The sequence below is a fragment of the Salvelinus namaycush genome, chromosome 6, assembly GCF_016432855.1.
Source record: "Salvelinus namaycush isolate Seneca chromosome 6, SaNama_1.0, whole genome shotgun sequence".
In the NCBI taxonomy this organism is placed as follows: Eukaryota; Metazoa; Chordata; class Actinopteri; order Salmoniformes; family Salmonidae; genus Salvelinus; species Salvelinus namaycush.
In genome coordinates this window covers 22223574-22243703 of record NC_052312.1, presented here as the reverse complement: position 1 = coordinate 22243703, position 20130 = coordinate 22223574, and the positions used below count along the sequence as shown (strand labels likewise).

Sequence of the window (20130 nt, the reverse complement as noted above, 5' to 3'; positions counted from 1 at the left end):
GCCTACCAGACGAGCTAAATTACTTCTATGCTCGCTTCGAGTCAAGCAACACTGAAGCATGCATGTGAGCACCAGGTGTTCCGGATGACTGTGAGATCACGCTCTCCATAGCCAATGTGAGTAAGACCTTTAAACAGGTCAACATTCACAAGGCCGCAGGGCCAGATGGATTACCAGGACGTGTACTGCGAGCATGCGCTGACCAACTGGCAAGTGTCTTCACTGACATTTTCAACCTGTCCCTGACCGAGTCTGTAATACCAACATCTTTCAAGCAGACCACCATAGTCCCTGTGCCCAAGAACACCAAAGTTACCTGCTGAAATGACTACCGACCTGTAGCACTCATGTCTGTAGCCATGAAGTGCTTTGAAAGGCTGGTTATGGCTCACGTCAACAACATTCCCAGAAACCCTAGACCCACTCCAATTTGCATAGCTCCCCAACAGATCCACAGATGACGCAATCTCTATTGCACTCCACACTGCCCTTTCCCACCTGGACAAAAGGAACACCTACGAGAGAACGCTATTCATTGACTACAGCTCAGCGTTCAACACCATAGTGCCCTCAAAGTTCATCACTAAGCAAAGGACCCTGGGGCTCCCTGTTCACCCATGACTGCATGGCCAAGCATGACCAACACTATTGTTAAGTTTAACGACGACACAACAGTGGTAGGCCTCATCACCGACAACGATGAGACAGCCTATAGGGAGAAGGTCAGAGGCCTGGTAGTGTGGTGCCAAGATAACAACCTCTCCCTCAACGTGATCAATACAAAGGAGATGATCGTAGACTACAGGTAAAGGAGGACCAAGCACGCCCCCATTCTCATCGACGGGGCTGTAGTGGAGCAGGTTGAGAGCTTCAAGTTCCTTGGTGTCCACATCACCAACAAACTATCATGGTCCAAACACACAAAGATAGTCATGAAGAGGGCACAACAACACCTTTCCCCCCTCAGGAGACTGAAAAGATTTGGCATAGGTCCTCAGATCCTCAAAAGGTTTGACAGCTGCCCCATCGGGAACATATTGACTGGTTGCATCACCACCTGGTATGGGAACTGCTCGGTCTCCGACCACAAGGCACTACGGAGGGTAGTGCGTACGGCCCAGTACATCACTGGGGCCAAGCTTCCTGCCATCCAGGACCTCTATACTAGGCGCTGTCAGAGGAAGGCCCTAAAAAATGTGAAAGACTCCAGCCACCCAAGTCATAGACTGTTCTCTCTGCTACCGCACGGCAAGCGGTACCGAAGCGCCAAGTCTAGGTTCAAAAGGCTTCTTAACAGCTTCTACCCCAAGCCATAAGACTCCTGAACAGCTAGCCTCGCTACTGTTATTAAATTGTCTATTTTCTTTACTTCAGTTTATTTTAGTTAATAATTTCTTAACAGTTATTTTTCTTAAAACTTCATTGTTGGTTAAAGGCTAGTAAGTAAGCATTTCACTGTAAGGTCTACACCTGTTGTATTCGGCACATGTGACAAATAATATTTGATTTGTGTGTGTGTTTTGTTGACTGTGTGGGTGTGTGTGTGTTTGTTTGTAGGATAGACCACCTACTCAGACCGATTCCAGCAGGTTAACCAGCTTTTCTATTTTACTTTGAATTATTTTCCAATTGTTGTATAAGTGTAATTTTAAATAATTAATCAAAATAATCCCCCCTTAGTACCAGTCCGGTCCTGGACGATGGCATAAGAGGGTCGTTAGATACTATTGACGCTGCAGGGTAAGTGTTTTTCCATAGCTGTAAGATCGTTCTGTTGTTTTCTGTTATTTTCTCTACTATCTGTCTCCTCTCTTCTCTTATTCTATCTATCACAGGCGGAGAGAAAAGAAGCTGAACTGCATCACGCTGTTATTCAATGACCTAAAGCTGGAGAAACAGGTGGGAGTTTTTATGCTGCCGTTTTTCATTTGCTGTGTAATAGTTATGTTTTGTGACATGTCTGTGTGTTAGATTTGTCTTTTGAAGTGTGGTGTTAATGTCTGTGTTGTATGTTGTGATCGGTCTGGTATAACAGTACACTCCTAAAAATAAGGCTGCTTTGCGGTTCTATATAGAACCCACAAATGATTTGTTTATCCAATCGTTTGGTTATTGTATGAGGATCAATTTAGACAAAATGCTGACTGTACAATTTAGCTATCTGACAAAAATGATATTGCCAGAGCTGTTTTATCAAGCTAGCGAGCAACGAGCTAACCAAGCTAGCAACGAACTAAGCTAGCAAGTACAGTTCATAATGAACAATCTCAGTTGAAACTGGTTAAGGAGAGGTCTAATTAATTAGCTACCTAACGTTAGCCTGCTTAGCGAGAACTTTTGAAGAAGGAAAATGTTTGATTTCTACAATTTCCAAAAGCTAACCAAACAAAAACATCATTACTTTTATGAGACGTGTTTGTGCATTAGTAGCACAATTTGTAACTTATTTACATTACTTTTTACTTACACTTGTATGTTGACTCCATATTGATGTTGAGGTTTTAAGTTTTGGCAGACTTTTCTTAGCGGATGTACAATCATCATGAATTGAATTATGGGGCGTTTCCAGCCCCGAAGTGAACATAATTGTACACTCGCAAACTCCATTAATAAAAACGAGGGCTGAGGGGCTTATGTTGCAAACTTCCCTTGCTTGGCTAATCATTTGGACCGACGACAAATATGGCCACGGGGATTCCCCCAAGGTCATAAAGCGAGGATAAGTGGACGAGGGTGTGTCTTTTCTGAATTTAAAATGCAGCCCATGTCTGTTCCCTCAGCCCTATGTTTCCTCAGCCCCATGTTCCCTCAGTTCTAACTTCTAAACCAGGGGTTGTCAAACCAAATGAGAGGAAGAGCCATTTTCCAACTTCATGTCGTCACCAGTGATTCAATATTTCAGTGGGTCCTAGGCCATATGAGTTGACACATTTGATCCAATCATTATATAAATGTATTGAGTAGATGCTGAGATCCATTTTTTTCTTCTTCAGGAAATGCAATGCGCTGCTGTAATATTGACAAAAGGTCAAGGTCATAGTGATTGAACATGTTCAGTAGGTCCCATATCCTTACATGAAATAATCAGCATTTTCTACATTATCACAATAAGCATTTGAGCCAATTTTGATTGGAATTGGTTCATTGGATCCCGAGGGAACATAGGGCTGAGGGAACATAGGGCTGAGGGAACATAGGGCTGAGAGAACATAGGGCTGAGAGAACATAGGGTGGACCCCCTTCTGTCAAACTTGACAGCTATATTAATGACATTTCCAAACCTATTATGACTGACTGTTGTATTAGTTCAGTGTATCTGATGTAATGGTGGTGTACCTGGTGTTGTGCCTAATTTATTAGTGGGGGTTATATCTGAGTTGTGTTTGGTATTATAGGGTTGTGTGTTGTCTGTGTAATGATATAGGCTAATGGCGTTGTCTGTTGTGTGTGTGTGTGTTGCAGTTTCGTCTCTCAGAGGTCAAAGGTCTACACCAGTCAGTAGGCTGCATGGCTCTCATCTTCGTGTCTCTGTTTACTGTCCAAATGCTCGTCTCCCAGAAGTGAGTATCCCGTGTGCGTGAGGTATAAAAACCTTTCAACGCACATTATGCACACACAAAAACACAAACACATACTACTGTTTTGATGCAAATGCCAACGTCACAATGCAAACTCATGCAAATGGAGCAGAGAACGGAAGAAAAAAGGAATTTGCGTTTTGCACTTACTGTGAGCATCGACCACAAACAACATCCAGATAAAAGGAGAGAGGGGGGAAGAGGTGTAGAGGGCCTGAGGATCGAAATGGAGAGAAATTGAGAATTCATTTCATTGCTCTCGCTCTTTCTCTCATTCTCTCTCTCAGGAACTTTCACATGGCTGTGTCGTATGGTGTCACCTTCCCTGTTCTAGTGTTGCTTCTCTCTGTGGTCTGCACTGGATACCTCAAGGTAACACTAAACCTAACCCTAATGACGGCTCAACCCTAGCGGCATGTTTCTCTTGAACATTTCCACTGTTTGAGTGTTCTAACCAGGTATTTTTTTGTGTGGGTGTTTTTAGATTTGGCGCTCTAAAATCCCTCTCAGTCTACAGTGGGTGACGTCGCTGTCGCAAGGAGTGGCCACAAGGCCGGCGGCACGTTTACTGCTGGTCTGCCTTTGTCTACTCATCACCTTGCTTATGGCCATACTGAACTTTGTGAGTCAGCACACACACACACATACACACAAATATATAAATCCACGTACACGGGCACAAACTCGGACAGATACACACACACTTTGACCCATTGTGTTTTTTCCCCCCCAGTTCTTTCTACCTGGAAACGACTGTACCTCCAACTCGTACAACACGTCGCAGCTACAGAACCTCAACCTGTACACCATCCCTGTAAGTACCAATCAACCAATCAATTACACATGTAGTGTAATGGACACACTTGTCATAAAGTGCATAAAACTACACTTGGTTCTATTATCGGTAATAAGTAATATCAATGTATTATTTTCTCTTTCTCTTCTCTCCCACCTGTCTGTCTGTCTGTCTGTCTGTCTGTCTGTCTGTCTGTCTGTCTGTCTGTCTGTCTGTCTGTCTGTCTGTCTGTCTGTCTGTCTGTCTGTCTGTCTGTCTGTCTGTCTGTCTGTCTGTCTGTCTGTCTTCCCCCTCCCCTCTCCCTACAGTATTACCTGTACTGCTGCCTGCTGGCTATGCTAGGTGTGGTGGTGTTTGTGAGGACGTGCATGTCCATCAAGGTGTTGCTCCTCACACTGGCTGTAGTAGTCTACCTGTCTCTCTTCCTCTACGTCTACGCACCTCGCTCAGACTGTTACATGGCCCTGCTCTACAACGATACAAAGTGAGACTAACACACACACACACACACACACACACACACACACACACACACACACACACACACACACACACACACACACGTTGCTCTACGACGATACCAAGTTAGACTGGATAATAGATAGTAACATGTACAGTTGAAGTCGGACGTTTACATACACTTAGGTTGGAGTCATTAAATGTTGTTTTTCAACCACTCCACAGATTTCTTGTTAACAAACTATAGTTTACTTTGTGCATGACACAAGTAATTTTTCCAACAATTGTTTACAGACAGATTATTTCACTTATAATTCACTGTATCACAATTCCAGTGGGTCAGAAGTTTACATACACTAAATTGACTGTGCCTTTAAACAGCTTGGAAAATTCCAGAAAATTATTTTATGGCTTCAGAAGCTTCTGATAGGCTAATTGACATCATTTGAGTGTCACGAGCGTCGTAGTGAGGAGACCAAGGCGCAGCGTGATTATAATACATCTTCCTTTTTAATAAAGACGAATACTGAACAAACTATACAAAATAAGAAAAACGAACGTGAACGCTATAAGAAACGAGTGCAGACATGCAACATTACATCGACAATAACCCACAAACCAAACTGGAAAATGGCAACCTAAATAGGATCCCCAATCAGAGACAACAATAAACAGCTGCCTCTGATTGGGAACCAATCTAGACCACCATAGACCTACATATGCCTAGACTACACACACACACCTAGACATACAAAAACCCTAGACAATACAAAACAATCATATCCACCCTCGTCACACCCTGACCTGACCAAAATAATACAGAAAACATAGAATACTAAGGTCAGGGCGTGACATTGAGTCAATTGGAGGTGTACCTGTGGATGTATTTCAAGGCCTACTTTCAAACAGTGCCTCTTTGCTTGACATCATGGGAAAATGAAAATAAATCAACCAAGACCTCAATTTCCAAACGCCTGAAGGTACCACGTTCATCTGTACAAACAATAGTATACAAATATAAACACCATGGGACATCGCAGCCGTCATACCGCTCAGGGAGGAGACGCGTTCTGTCACCTAGAGATGAACGTACTTTGGTGCGAAAAGTGCAAATGAATCCCAGAACAACAGCAAAGTACCTTGTGAAGATTCTGGAGGAAACAGTAAAACGAGTCCTATATCGACATAACCTGAAAGGCCGCTCAGCAAGGAAGAAGCCACTGCTCCAAAACCGCCATAAAAAAGCCAGACTACGGTTTGCAACTGCACATGGGGACAAAGATTGTACTTTTTGGAGAAATGTCCTCTGGTCTGATGAAACAGAAATAGAACTGTTTGGCCACAATGACCATCGTTTTGTTTGGAGGAGAAAGGGGGAGCCTTGCAAGCCGAAGAACACCATCCCAACTGTGAAGCATGGGGGTGGCAGCATCATGTTGTGGGGGTGCTTTGCTGCAGGAGGGACTGGTGCACTTCACAAAATAGATGGCATCATGAGGCAGGAAAATTATGTGGATATATTGAAGCAGCATCTCAAGACATCAGTAAAGAAGTTAAAGCTTGGTCGCAAATGGGTCTTCCAAATGGACAATGACCTCAAGCATACTTCCAAAGTTGTGGCAAAATGGCTTAAGTACAACAAAGTCAAGGTATTGGAGTGGCCATCACAAAGCCCTGACCTTAATCCCATAAAACATTTGTGGGCAGAACTGAAAAAGCGTGTGCGAACAAGGAGGCCTACAAACCTGACTCAGTTACACCAGCTCTGTCAGAAGGAATGGGCCAAAATTCACCCAACTTATTGTGGGAAGCTTGTGGAAGGCTACCCGAAATGTTTGACCCAAGTTAAACAATTTTTAGGCAATGCTACCAAATACTAATTGAGTTTATGTAAACTTCTGACCCACTGGGAATGTGATGAAAGAAATAAAAGCTGAAATAAATCATTCTCTATACTATTATTCTGACATTTCACATTCTTAAAATAAAGTGGTGATCCTAACTGACCTAAGACAGGGAATTGTAACTATTAAATGTCAGGAATTGTGAAAAACAACTGAGTTTAAATGTATTTGGCTAAGGTGTATGTAAACTTTCGACTTCAACTGTACGCCTGCACTTACACACACACTTTTAGTAACGGCCCGATACACTTTGGTGTTATGGAACCTAACACAGAGAGTATCTCAATACATTAGTCAATGAAGCCTGAGGCGGTGTTATCTCCTTGGACCTTTGTATGGGCTGCTTGAATAAATAAATGTAAAATGCTACTATCGTCTGGGATTCACATTCTGGACTCAGAAGAAAGGTATGAAACTCTAATAACCTGGGCTGAGTCAGACCAGTATATGCGTGTGTGTTTGAGTACGTTTTAAGAAAGACTGTGGCATGACAGAGAGAACAAAGGAGAGAGGGATGATTACATAGTGTCTCAAAGTGTGCGTGTGCGTGTGTGTGTGTGTGTTCCCACAGGCCTGGAGTCCTAAAGGAGCCTAAGATCATGGCTGGAGTTTGGCTGTTCGTCTTCTATTTTACATGCCTGATACTGGCACGACAGGTAAGGGGACGTGTCTGTGTTCATACGTGCGTGCTTGCTTTCAGCATGTGTACGTGCTTGTGGCGTCCATGCCTTTCTGCTTGTATGTGTGTTTGTGTATATTTACTCTATACGTGTGTGTTTAAATTGTGTGCGCGTGTGTGTGTGTTTAAAGTGTGCGTGTGTTTGAGTGTGTGTATGTGTGTTTAACGATGTGTGTTTTCGTCAGGACGAGTTGGGCTGTCGCGTGGAGTTCCTACTGCAGCAGTGTTTCAGAACTGAGAGGGTTGAGATGGAGACCATGGAGAATGTTAACAAACTACTACTGAAGAATGTCCTACCTCTTCATGTAGCATCTAAATTCATGGGCAAGACCAGAAGCAACCAGGTAAGTAAACTTGTGTGTGTCAGTGTCAGACCTGGGTTCAAGTACTATTTGCAATCATTTTAAATACTTTAGCTGTGTTTGATTAAGCTTGCTTGTTGCAATGGAACCAATAGGAAAAAGACACTTACCTGGCACTCCAGGCAGGCTAAAGCAAGTATTTGAACGATATAAAATAGTATTTGAACCTAGGTCTGGAGAGTACAGTGGGTAGTGTGGTCAGTGAGGCAAATGTGCTCCACCACCAGCAACAATGCTGTAACTGTGTTAGGGACACATCATGCTAAAAAAAACATGTAAATGACCATGCAAATACCAAGGCCTTGGGTAGGACGAAGTGAGGCGTCATTATTGTGTGTGTGTGTGTGTACATGCATATAATATGTTTGTGTATGTATATAACGTGTATGTGTTGGGATATGACGTGTGTGCTTGTGAAATGTGTGTGGGTTGTGATATGACGTTATAACGTGTTTTGTGTGTGTGTGTATATAACGTGTTTGTGTCAGTGTTGTGATGTAATGTGTATCTTGCGGGTGTGTTGCAGGACCTGTACAGCCAGTCCTGTGACTGTGTGTGTGTGATGTTCGCCTCGGTACCCCAGTTTAAGGAGTTCTACAGCGAGAGCAGTGTGAACCGAGATGGACTGGAGTGTTTACGTTTCCTCAATGAGATCATCTCAGACTTTGACGAGGTACAAAAATGCCACGTTATTCCCTATATCAGTGGTTCCCAAACTTTTTATAGTCCCGTACCCCTTCAAACATTCAACCTCCAGCTGCGTACCCCCTCTAGCACCAGGGCAGCGCACTCTCAAATGTTGTTTTTTGACATCATTGTAAGCCTGCCACACACACACACACTATACAATACATTTATTACACATAAGAATGAGTGTGAGTTTTTGTCACAACCTGGCTCGTGGGAAGTGGCAAAGAGCTCTTATAGGACCAGGGCACAAATAATAATATAATAATAATCAATAATTTTGCTCTTTATTTAGCCATCTTACATGTAAAACCTTATTTGTTCAGCAAAAATTGTGAATAACTCACCACAGGTTAATGAGAAGGGTGTGCTTGACAGGATGCACATAACTCTGCAATGTTGGGTTGTATTGGAGATAGTCTCAGTCTTAAATCATTTTAAACACACAGTCTGGGCCTGTATTTAGTATTCATGCTAGTGAGGGCCGAGAATCCACTCTCACATAGGTACGTGGTTGCAAAGGGCATCGGTGTCTTAACAGCGCGATTTTCCAAGGCAGGATACTCTGAGCGCAGCCTTATCCAGAAATCTGGCAATGGCTTCTGATTCAATTCAATCGCTTGTTGCAATTTCGATGAGGCTCTCTTGTTCAGATATCTGTAAGTGGACTGGAGGCAGGGCATGAAAGGGATAACAAATCCAGTTGTTTGTGTCATCCAATTCGGGAAGGTAACTGCATAATTGCGCACCCAGCTCACTCAGGTGCTTTGCTATATCACATTTGATATTGTCCTTAAGCTTGAGTTAATTTGCACACAAAAAATCATACAATGATGGAAAGACCTGTGTGTTGTCCTTGTTAATGCAGACAGAGAAGAGCTCCAACTTCTTAATCATAGCCTCAATTTTGTCCCGCACATTGAATATACAGTGGTTGCTCCTTTAAAAGTTGTGTCATACTGCAGCACACCTTGTGGGCTGCTGCAGCATTCTGTGGCACATTATTTAATTGTCAGCCATTTTTTCTGTTAATGCTGCTAGTTTGACCACCAGAGGGCATCTTTGAGAAGCATTTGATAGTCTTCTACATTGGCATTATCAGAGAATTTAAAACCTTTTTTGTAATAACATAGTATATGGCATTGATTTTAAGAAATATGGCTTAATTAATTTGATTAATATTATGGTGTTTCTATTCCGAGAAAAACTAAAAACAAAACCCTCAGGGTTTCCGTTAAGATGGAATGGAAAATGTGGCGCTGTACAATGTGGCGCTGTACAACGTGACGGTCGGGAGTACAGTACTGGGCTATTTAGCTAAAGAATCCCTGTGTCGTGCGGGCAGGGCATGTGGGTATATTCCCCGATGGGGAGGAAGGAGTAGGCTGTCCTTGTAAATAAGAATTTGTTCTTAACTGACTTGCCTAGTTAAATAAAGGTTACACTAAGAGCATAGCATTTCTGCAACCTAATTTTCTAATTCTAGTCTAACCAATACCCAAACGGAGATTAAGTGAAAATAAAAATCTCATTGATTTATCAAGACCAGTCCCCATGCTTGTCTCAGAGCAGCGTGAAACGATGCTGAAATAGTTATAAGCTTTTGCTTCAAATCCTATTGCTTCTAACTTCAATATGCTCTTTAAATAAATAAGATCTACATCACTTTTAGCAGTACATTACTCAACACTAGTGAGACTAATTTGCCTATGGTAGGCCTACAGTATATCTAAAAATATTGTTTTCAATGACGTGACACCAGTAATTACATTTAGAGGATTGGAGGATTCTAAATTAATATCTAAGGGGCATTTTCTGTTAGGATCTGTGAGAATATCTGAGAATATCTTAAGTGGATTTTATATCATTCTAAATTAATTAATAATAATAAAAATTTGCTTTGTTTAAAAGTAACAATATTTTGGAGATTTCGTTTTCATTTAACCTAGAGTGAGCGAGAAAAAGGCAATTCTTGAACATGGGGTGAGACATTCTCACTAATTTGTAAATAAAGCCAGTTTGTTATTTAGAATTATTTATTTCTGGAGATACATAACTTGATTATTTAGCAAACATCACTTGCTTATATGCAGTCAACACATATATCTTAAGAATATCTTGGACTATAATTGAACAATTTCGTTTCTCCATGCTTGTGTCAGAGCAGCACAAAACGGTGCTGAAATAGACATCCATAGCGGGAAGGCTATATATAACAATATTTTGGAGACGATTTTGTTGAAAAAAATTGTAATCTAAATAAAGGCCAAAATAATATTTACAAAGGCCAAAATATAGCCCTGCTAATAGCCATAATGGCACAGTACAACGTGACTGTGTGTTTGAAAGAGTATTTTCCAACAATTTGTTTCCCTTCATTAGACAACTTTGTTCCAATATTTCTGTAATTCAGTGATATTCATTCCCATAGTAATTCGTAATGGATCCATAACTAAATAAACATCAGCATTTTGAAAGAGTATTTTTATCATTATTTTATTAACAAAAGCATAAAGATGCCGATGAAGAAATACAGTACTGTAAAGTATATGCTTTTCCATTTGGATAATAAATCTATAAAAAGTCTATTGTCCTGCTAATAGGAAACATTTGCATGATGGGCTACACCTGTTACAGTACTACAGTACACCTGTGAAAAACAAGTGTTTGAAAACCTGTTTTCAAAATGCCTCCAGTTGTCCATCACTACTGTAAATAAAAACACAGCATCTTGTTTATATTCTTTATTGTAACCACAATGTCATAAATAATTTGTATCTACCTTTCCGACTAGGTAGATGTGGAAAGGTAGATACAAATGATTTGTTGCAAGTTGGGGAGGGGGAGGGGTTTCACACCTAGCTCAAGTTGGGGGGGGGGGGGGGGGGGGGGCTCACACCTAGCTCGGCTATTATACAATTCTTTATTAAAGGATGAATAGTCTATTGTTCAGCTAATAGCCCATCCTAGAAATGTTGTTAGCAGAATTCACAGCCTGCTACGCTTGTGAAAAATGAATAATAATAGTTTTTTGCCTTTCCAATTGTTAAAGATTCCAAATGATAAAGTGATTTTAGCCACAATCCGCCCCAACCCCAATTCATACATTTGGGTACAGTCGATAGCGTGCTGGACTTCGGGCTAGAGTGTTGAGGGTTCGAAACCCGCTCCCTGCTTGTTTCATTACATTATTATGCCTGGTCTCAGAGCAAATAGCCTGGATTGTTACTCCCATCTCGTTCCTCGCCCTCTTCCATGCGCCATTCTCCGTCTGAGTGGCTTGTGGGCGTGCTGGCAGGATATGGCAGCACCTTCAGTTGTGCGTCAAGAATTCAGCATAGCAAGTTTGTATGGTCTGGTTATTCACAGGCAAATAGTAATCTGCTCTAAACCGCTCTGGTGACAAACAAACTTTGCTGCCCTGTTTTCAATCGTCCACATGGCTGGGAGAACCTCCTCAGATCAATGCAGATGAAGGGAGTTAGATATGCATAGGAAGTGTAGTGTACTGTTTTTTTCTGTATATATGAATTACAAATCAGCCTTTACTTAAATCATGTTTCTAGTCTACTGCATAGTTACATTGTGTAATCATTGATGTCCCAGGCGCAGGAGTGGTAAACACAAGTGTATATTTGTAATACATAGATGCAGACACAGCATCATTCAAAGAATGGAGTTTGATACACCTGGTATTGGATATGACTGGAAAAAACAACGCTAAATAGCGATTTTCGTGAATTTACTTAATAACAAAAAAATATGCACAATCGTTTGTTTCTACATTAACTAACATCTTCCTCTCAATTGTACATGTTTTGCTTGACTCATTATGACGTTATAATTACTTACATTTGCATCCACCATAATGTTTTTGTCAGACAGCTTTGCTGAAGAAAGTCATCAGCGACGGGTGGCATTACGTGGAATTTGTCATTGGACCCACTCGATTTTGATTGGTCATATAAAAACCTTGGGACCCAAATGCATAATGAGTGCTCTAACTCCCCCCTGCAGTAGTCTGGAGCAATGAAGGCGTGACGCTGGGTACCGCTAAGTCCCGCGGCGTAAGCTCGCAACTTTTAAAGGAGGAACCATTGTAGTTGCGGAGAGTCCCTGTAATCCTAGATTCAGGTCATTCAGGCCAGAAAAAACATCACCCAGATAGGCCAGTCGTGTGAGAACCTCGTCATCATGCAAGCGAACAGACAAGTGAAAATTATGGTCAGTAAAGAAAACTTCAAGCTCGTCTCTCAATTTAAAAAAAACCTGTCAATACTTTGCCCCTTGATAACCAGCGCACTTCTGTATGTTGTAAAAGCGTTACATGATCCCTACCCATATCATTGCATAATGCAGAAAATACACGAGAGTTCAGGGGCCTTGCTTTAACAAAGTTAACCATTTTCACTGTATTGTACAAAAAGTATTTCATGCTGTCAGGCATCACCTTGGCAGCAAGAGCCTCTCGGTAGATGCTGCAGTGTACCCAAGTGGCGTCGGGAGCAACAGCTTACATGCGCGTTACCACTCCACTATGTCTCCCTGTCATGGCTTTTGCGCCATCAGTACAGATGTCAACACATCTTGACCACCAAAGTCCATTTGATGTCACAAAGTTATCCAGTACTTTAAAAATATCCTCTAATGTTGTCTTGGTTTCCAGTGGTTTGCAGAAGAGAATGTCTTCCTTAATTGACCTCCCATAAACGTAACGGACATATACCAGGAGCTGTGCTAGGCCGGCCACGTCTGTTGACTCATCCAGCTGTAACGCATAGAATTCACTGGCTTGTATGCGAAGCAGTAATTGTTTCAAAACATTTCCTGCCATGTCACTGATGCGTTGTGAAACAGTGTTGTTTGATGAAGGCATTGACTGTATAGTTTTTTGGGCCTTTTCCCCCAGCATTATCCCAGCCATATCTGCGGCAGCAGGAAGAATGAAGTCCTCCACAATAGTAAGGGGCCTGCCTGTCCTAGCCACTCGGTAGCTCACCATATAAGACGCTTCTAGCCCCTTCTTATTAATGGTATCTGTTGCTTTTATATATGTCTTACTACTCGAAAGTCGTCTTAATTCTCACTCCAAAAACTCCTGTGGCAATTTTTCAAATTGGCATGTTTAGTTTCTAAAAGTCTACGCAAGAGTGAAGGTTTCATCGAGTTGTGAGATAGTACTTTGGCACATATAACACACCGTGGCTGAGGAAAGGCACCACTCCCAGTATAAGTGAACCCCAAATCAATGTAATTCTCATCATATTTGCGCCTCTTTGATGGTCCAACGTCTCTATCTGTTGTTTGGTTCTTTCCCGGGTAAGGGGGCAGTAGCTCTTCGGCTGCATCAGATTCACAATTGTCAGTGTCCATGCTAGCTGGGCTAACAACACATGCAGAATTACTGATGCTACCATTGGATGTGCTCGTGGAAGCAGAACAACTTGTGTTGTCGACAGGTGCAGGTGTAATACTGCTGGTATGTATCTCTGTGGACGCGGGCCTTACTCTTTTTAACCATTTATTCATTTTCGAGCAAACGGAATGAGCAGCAGCTACGGTTGGCTACATACAGACCGTTAGTGGAATTCCCGCGAGAGAAACGATTAATGTGATTGGATGTTAATTATTTGACTAGGATGCCTGTATTTGACATTGTGTTGTTACTTCGCTGAACACTAGATGGTTTCATTTTATTTTTGGCAGTGAAATGAGGCTACTCAGGCGAGAAAAAAACATCACCCAAATGTATAGCCTTGTTGGAAAATCGAAATGGACTGTTTGAAAATGTGAATAATATTTTTATTTGATGTACCGCCAACGGCATTGTGCGTACCCCTGGGGGTAGCCGCCCTATATAATGCACACATTTTGAATTGGGGGCCATTTCAGAGCTTGGTCTGGAACTACTCAGAAGGGAAGAAGGGACAGGAATTTTTCCTCAACTGGTAATCTAACAATGAACTGACCATTAGTCTTGTCATCAAACCTTACCCTTTTTCTCTTTCTATGCCACCCTCTCTATTCTCTCTCTCTAACAGCTTCTCTCTGAGCCAAAGTTCTGTTCTGTGGAGAAGATTAAGACTATTGGCAGCACCTACATGGCAGCTGCTGGTCTGACCAATCCTGCTATAGGGGACGAGCGAAAGGTTGGTAGTGGCCTATTAAAATAAAGCTCTGTTCTGCCTCACTGGGTCCTGTTCAAATACTTGTAAAAACACAACCTTACTTACTTCCTTCTCTAAGGTAGTCAGGGATCTGTACATGATTGGATAAGCAAAAGAAAGGTTACTTATTATCTTATTGCTTTCCACAATCAAATATCGTCACATCAATGAAGTGAAAGCTCTTAACTCTTGGAAGTTAGGAAGGAGGAAATCCATGTCTGAAGTATTTATTCGAACACGGTCTCTAGTCTGTCTGCCTGTATGGATTCTAACTGAGTGTTCTGATTCAGTGTGTTCTCATAGCCTGGTTAAACCAAGACTGAAGGCTGCACTCACCATTGATTCTTACTGAGTGTTCTCTTAGCCTGGTTAAACCAGACTGAATTCTGAGCTCACAATTGATTCTGACTGAGTGTTCTCTGTCTCCACCAACAGGACTGTGATGTGTCCTACAGCCATGTACGCAGCATGGTAGAGTTTGCCATCGCTCTGAAGAACAACTTGGAGTCCATCAACCAACACTCCTTCAACAGCTTTAAGCTACGCATCGGTGAGTCTGTCTGTATGGCCAGAGGGACAAGAAAGATATAGACTCAATTAATCTTTCCTCAATTACGTGCATCCTCTCTCCTTGCCTGCTTCTCAAAATGTATTGGAGAAGAAGGTCAGACAGGAGGGACCTTGGACTTTCTCTTTCAATACGGTTGAGAAAGGATGCACGGAATCAACGGACGACAAAAAGAGATTGAGACTTTTACAACAAAACTCCCTTGATTTGATAACCATCTCCCCCTCCCAACTAACTTTTTCATCACTTCATCTCCTTTACTTTATATAGGGATAAACCATGGTCCAGTGATTGCGGGGGTGATCGGAGCCCACAAACCACAGTATGATATCTGGGGGAACTCTGTGAACGTGGCCAGTAGGATGGACAGCACCGGAGTACTAGACAAGATCCAGGTGAGAGAGAGATGGAGAGAGATGGAGAGGGGAGGGAGAGACAGCGAGAGTGAAGTGTTGGAGAGAGGGGAGAAACATTTTGAATGAAAGAGAGAGCGCTTGTTAAATGGTTCTGTCTCCCTCTACAGGTGACCGAGGAAACAGCGCAGGTGGTAAAGACCTTTGGCTTCAGTGTGACCAAGAGAGGAGTCATCACCGTCAAGGGCAAGGGAGAACTTATGACCTACTTTATCAACACCGACTGACCAATCATCTTCTCTGTTCTGACCTCTCCAACCAATCATCATCACTCATTTAGCCACACATCAAACTCTGACCTATCTCAATCGTCCTTATTTATTCGCATGCAGTAATGCTGTGAACGGGGACACTGCATTAGGAGGAAGGAGGTGTTGTCTTTGGATGAATATGTTAAACCAAATACAGAATGTCAAAAAAGAAATACTTGATTGGTAGGCAATTTGTGATAATTTATTACTTGTGTTTTGAATGAATCTGTCACTACTCATGAACTATTGTATCTATCTGTGTGTGATCTTTGATGACAGACAACAAAACAAAGCCATTTAGGAATATGCTCTTAGTAATGACAGTGACACAGAGTGGGTTCAAGGCAAGCAATGACAGTGAATGTTCCTTATTAGGAAATTATAGGCTACATGGAAACACAAGATTGTGTACTTTTCAATGGTTTCCTAAAAGGGATGTTATATATAATAAGAATATGTATGGGCTGTTATGTTATTTAAATGGATGAGGAAGTAGTTGACAGTAGGCTATCACTGCCAAAGGTACTGCTGCATTCACACTTTTGAATCCATCTGCCGCCACTTTAATACCATGAAAATGCAATATAACTTACTGTATTTAACTTTTGGTAATGTAATTTCAGATAAATGTTTTTTATTTTGTTTTTAAAGAGATTGATATATTTTGTCTATTCTGAACAATTTTATAAGCACGCCTGGGCATACAGTATATGAATGTGCATACAAATAAACTAAGATGTGGAAGGTTGCGCAATCGCTTCTGTAAGCTACCAAATACCAAATTGCATTGATGTTTTTGTAAGATATGTGCATTTCTTTTTACTCATAATGTTTCAGGAACATGTGAAGCACTGGACATGTAGAAATATGTCATATTTAAACAATTATTTAGACGCATGATAGTTTGGTGAAGCAAGATAACGTGAATTCAATATTAAACTATATTTTGAATTTTGAATTGACTTCCCAAAAATGCTAAAATAGACTTTTCAGGGCATCTCTAGACCTCAAAGAACCGATCATCACTTGCCTCTTTGGCCCGTGTACGTTTCAATATTTTGAGTCAAAACAAAAAGAGTGGAAAAACAGAAAACAGCTGAATTTGAAAAACCTTTATGAATTTGAAAAAAAACTAAATCGGAAATTGACTTGTTTTCTTAATTATTGTGCCAAAATTGGATATGGAATAACAGAAAACAAATAACAACAACATTTATTCAACGTATTATTATTTATTGTTTGTTTTGTTCCTACTCAGAAGTACACACCACCTACAGTAAGTTAAAATAAGCCTTTTTATTGGCATTGGTATATTTCACCAACATCCTTTCCCGCTCATTGAAAGGCAGACAAAGGCTATGCTCTTCTGTTGCGACAATTGTCTTTTCTGAATGTATACAGGTGTAGGATCTTAATTTGATCACCCTGTTGTTGCAGGGAAATTCCTACACAACAGAATAAGCACTTTAAAATGTGAGACTTTCCCTAACCAAATATTGATCAACCCTTACAAAAGTATCAAGTAATTATAATCCACACAATAATTCACATTTCCTGTTGCTGCAGGATTATTTTCCTGCTGTGAAAAAATCATCAAACTAAGATTCTACATCAGCACATACCCACTGTGGGGGTGTTGATCATCAATGATATGGAACCAGTGTAATATTACTTGGTCCCCCCCTCCTCTACACACACTCTCTCTCTTCTCTCCCTTTCTTCTCTCTCTCTCTTTCCCTTTCTTCTCTCTCTCTCTTTCCCTTTCTTCTCTCTCTCTCTCTCTCCCTTTCTTCTCTCTCTCTCTCTCCCTTTCTTCTCTCTCTCTCTCTCTCTCTCTCTCTCTCTCTCTCTCTCTCTCTCTCTCTCTCTCTCTCTCTCTCTCTCTCTCTCTCTCTCTCTTTCTCTCTTTCTCTCTCTCTCATATACACAAAAATACCGACAGGACCATTCACACAGTTCAGCCACTCAGCCCTATCCAGTGGACATGATGCTCTCAAGGTCCTACCGCCTCCTACAACACCCTGCTGAGAAGCAATAATCCTGTCCCAATGAACCTATGTCTGCATATCTCTCTAACCCTGCTGTACCCTACTGTGCTGAGACAATATGACTCTAGCAAAGTTTTTACACCATTTTAAATGGAATGCTCAACAGTGATTATATCTATCTCTCTTAAAATGGGCTTTATTTGGGAAAGGAAAGGGAAAGGGGGATACCTAGTCAGTTGTACAACTGAATGCATTTAACCCAACCCCTCTTAATCATTTGCATGGGATACATATGTTAACATCGCCAAATCAAGTGGAATATACAATCACAAATTAACACTGAAAGGGTTACTTCTCAACTAGACACTGTTTTTCCAGTCTCCCTGCATAATTATTAGTGATGAGAGGTGTTTCAGACATAATTATGCAACATAGCGGTATTTTTTTAATTTTCACGCCAGGAAAGTTCAGCCAATCAGGTCATTGGTTGATTGAGCCTGCTGTCTGATAAAACAATTAATGGAGTAATGTTTTGTAGCAATTATTGTGGCCTTTGTGTTTTTCCGATTGCACGATCATGCTAGCAGCGAATAAATATGGTTGTTCCTGTCTGCCACGATATTGCAGGACATGTAGCTTGACTCATATTCCCTGGCTTTGTAACGACTACAGGCTGACGGGAGTCCTGCTTCCTTCTTCCGACCCTCGAAGGCAGGCTTTTCAAAATGGGGGCGGTACCCAGGTACACGGGAGGCTATTTTACTGATGGCTATCAAATTGATTACAATGGCTGCTTCTGACAATTCCTCTTTTCAAGAAGACCTGGATGACGAAACAGGTTTTGAAGTTTTTTTTACATACAAACATATGACAAACAAGTAAGTTGTTTTGTTTTCGGTAGCTAGCTAGCAATATAGCTACGCTTTCTTTTCACACGAGAAAGTGTTGTTAAGTACAGCATAATTTTGTGATCGATCCAGCCATAATGGGGCTTAGTAGTACCACTACAACTTGAAGTTGCCTACGTGTGTTGTTCGGGCCATTAAAGCAATTCAAAAGGAGATGTGAAAGGGCCATAACAACAATCTCCCCTTGTATCAAAGTGACTCCGAACCCTCACTGCACCTTGGGCAGCAGCAAACCAACCTGCATCCCACTGCTGGCTTTCTTCTGAAGCTAAGCAGGGTTGGTCCTGGTCAGTCCCTGGATGGGAGACCAGATGCTGCTGGAACTGGTATTGGAGGGCCAGTAGGAGTTTCTCTGGGGGAAAAAATATATCCCAATACAATATATCCCCTGGCCAGTGATTGGGGACATTTCCCTGTGTAGTGTGCTGTCTTTTGGATGGGACTTTAAACAGGTGTCCTACACTCTCTGTGGTCACTAAAGATCCCATGGCACTTATTGTAAGAGTAGGGGTGTTAACCCCGGTGTCCTGGCTAAATTCCCAATCTGGCCCTCATACTGTCATGGCCACCTAATCCTCCCCAGCTTCCAATTGGCTCATTTATTCCCCAGGTCATTGTTCTCAGTCAACTTACCTGGTAAAATAAGGGTAACAACAACAAAACAACACACCATATGCAAGTATTCCCTCTGTAGTATTTATTATAGGCGTTAGTAGTATATTTTCCTTCCGCTGTATGCACTGAGTGTACAAAACATTATGAACACCTGCTCTTTCCATGACAAACTAACTGTCCAGGTGACTTCAGGTGAAAGCTATGATCCACATGCTCTTTCTATGACAGACTGACTGACCAGGTGACTTCAGGTGAAAGCTATGATCCCTCAGTGATGTCACTGGTTAAATCCACTTCAATCACTGTAGATGAAAGGGAGGAGACAGATTAAAGAAGGATTTTTAAGCCGGGAGACAACTGAGACATGGAACATGTATTAGTGCCATTTGGGTTATTGTGTGTAGATTGACGAGGGGGGGAAAAAACAATTGAATAATTTTTTGAATATGCTGTAACGTAACAAATTGTGGTACAAATTCAAGGTGTCTGAATACTTTCCGAATTCACTGTATATGCCGTACATTGCCAGAACTGTTCCTGCATACTGTTGTGTAAACTCACCTCGGTCTCCAGAGCAAATAAACATAGTCTTGAATACAAGCCGTCTACTTATTTGCTACAATGACAGACTAATCTAATGTTATATTGAAGCATGTTTGCTTGCCAACAAATTAAAGTTGAAATGATACATCTGCTCCCTGCATCATTTATTTTATGTACAAGAGCTTTCTATACCAAAGGGAAAGGGGAATACC

The 20130-nt window shown here is 41.5% G+C and overlaps 1 protein-coding gene across 2 annotated transcripts in view; it reads left to right on the top strand.

Annotated features, from left to right (window-relative positions):
- LOC120049786 (adenylate cyclase type 4-like) overlaps positions 1–16612 on the top strand; it is a 30866-nt gene extending 14254 nt beyond the window's left edge. For both annotated transcript variants that reach the window (XM_038996203.1, XM_038996202.1), the window contains 15 exons: positions 1558–1589; positions 1681–1740; positions 1836–1899; positions 3463–3560; positions 3866–3950; positions 4063–4200; positions 4312–4392; positions 4683–4858; positions 7309–7393; positions 7602–7760; positions 8305–8451; positions 14507–14614; positions 15068–15182; positions 15471–15595; positions 15724–16612. In XM_038996203.1, coding sequence (XP_038852131.1) covers positions 1558–1589; positions 1681–1740; positions 1836–1899; positions 3463–3560; positions 3866–3950; positions 4063–4200; positions 4312–4392; positions 4683–4858; positions 7309–7393; positions 7602–7760; positions 8305–8451; positions 14507–14614; positions 15068–15182; positions 15471–15595; positions 15724–15840 — 1590 coding nt within the window. In that variant the 3' untranslated portion in view covers positions 15841–16612. The remainder of the gene's footprint in view (positions 1–1557; positions 1590–1680; positions 1741–1835; positions 1900–3462; positions 3561–3865; positions 3951–4062; positions 4201–4311; positions 4393–4682; positions 4859–7308; positions 7394–7601; positions 7761–8304; positions 8452–14506; positions 14615–15067; positions 15183–15470; positions 15596–15723) is intronic.
- Positions 16613–20130: the final 3518 nt, after the last annotated feature.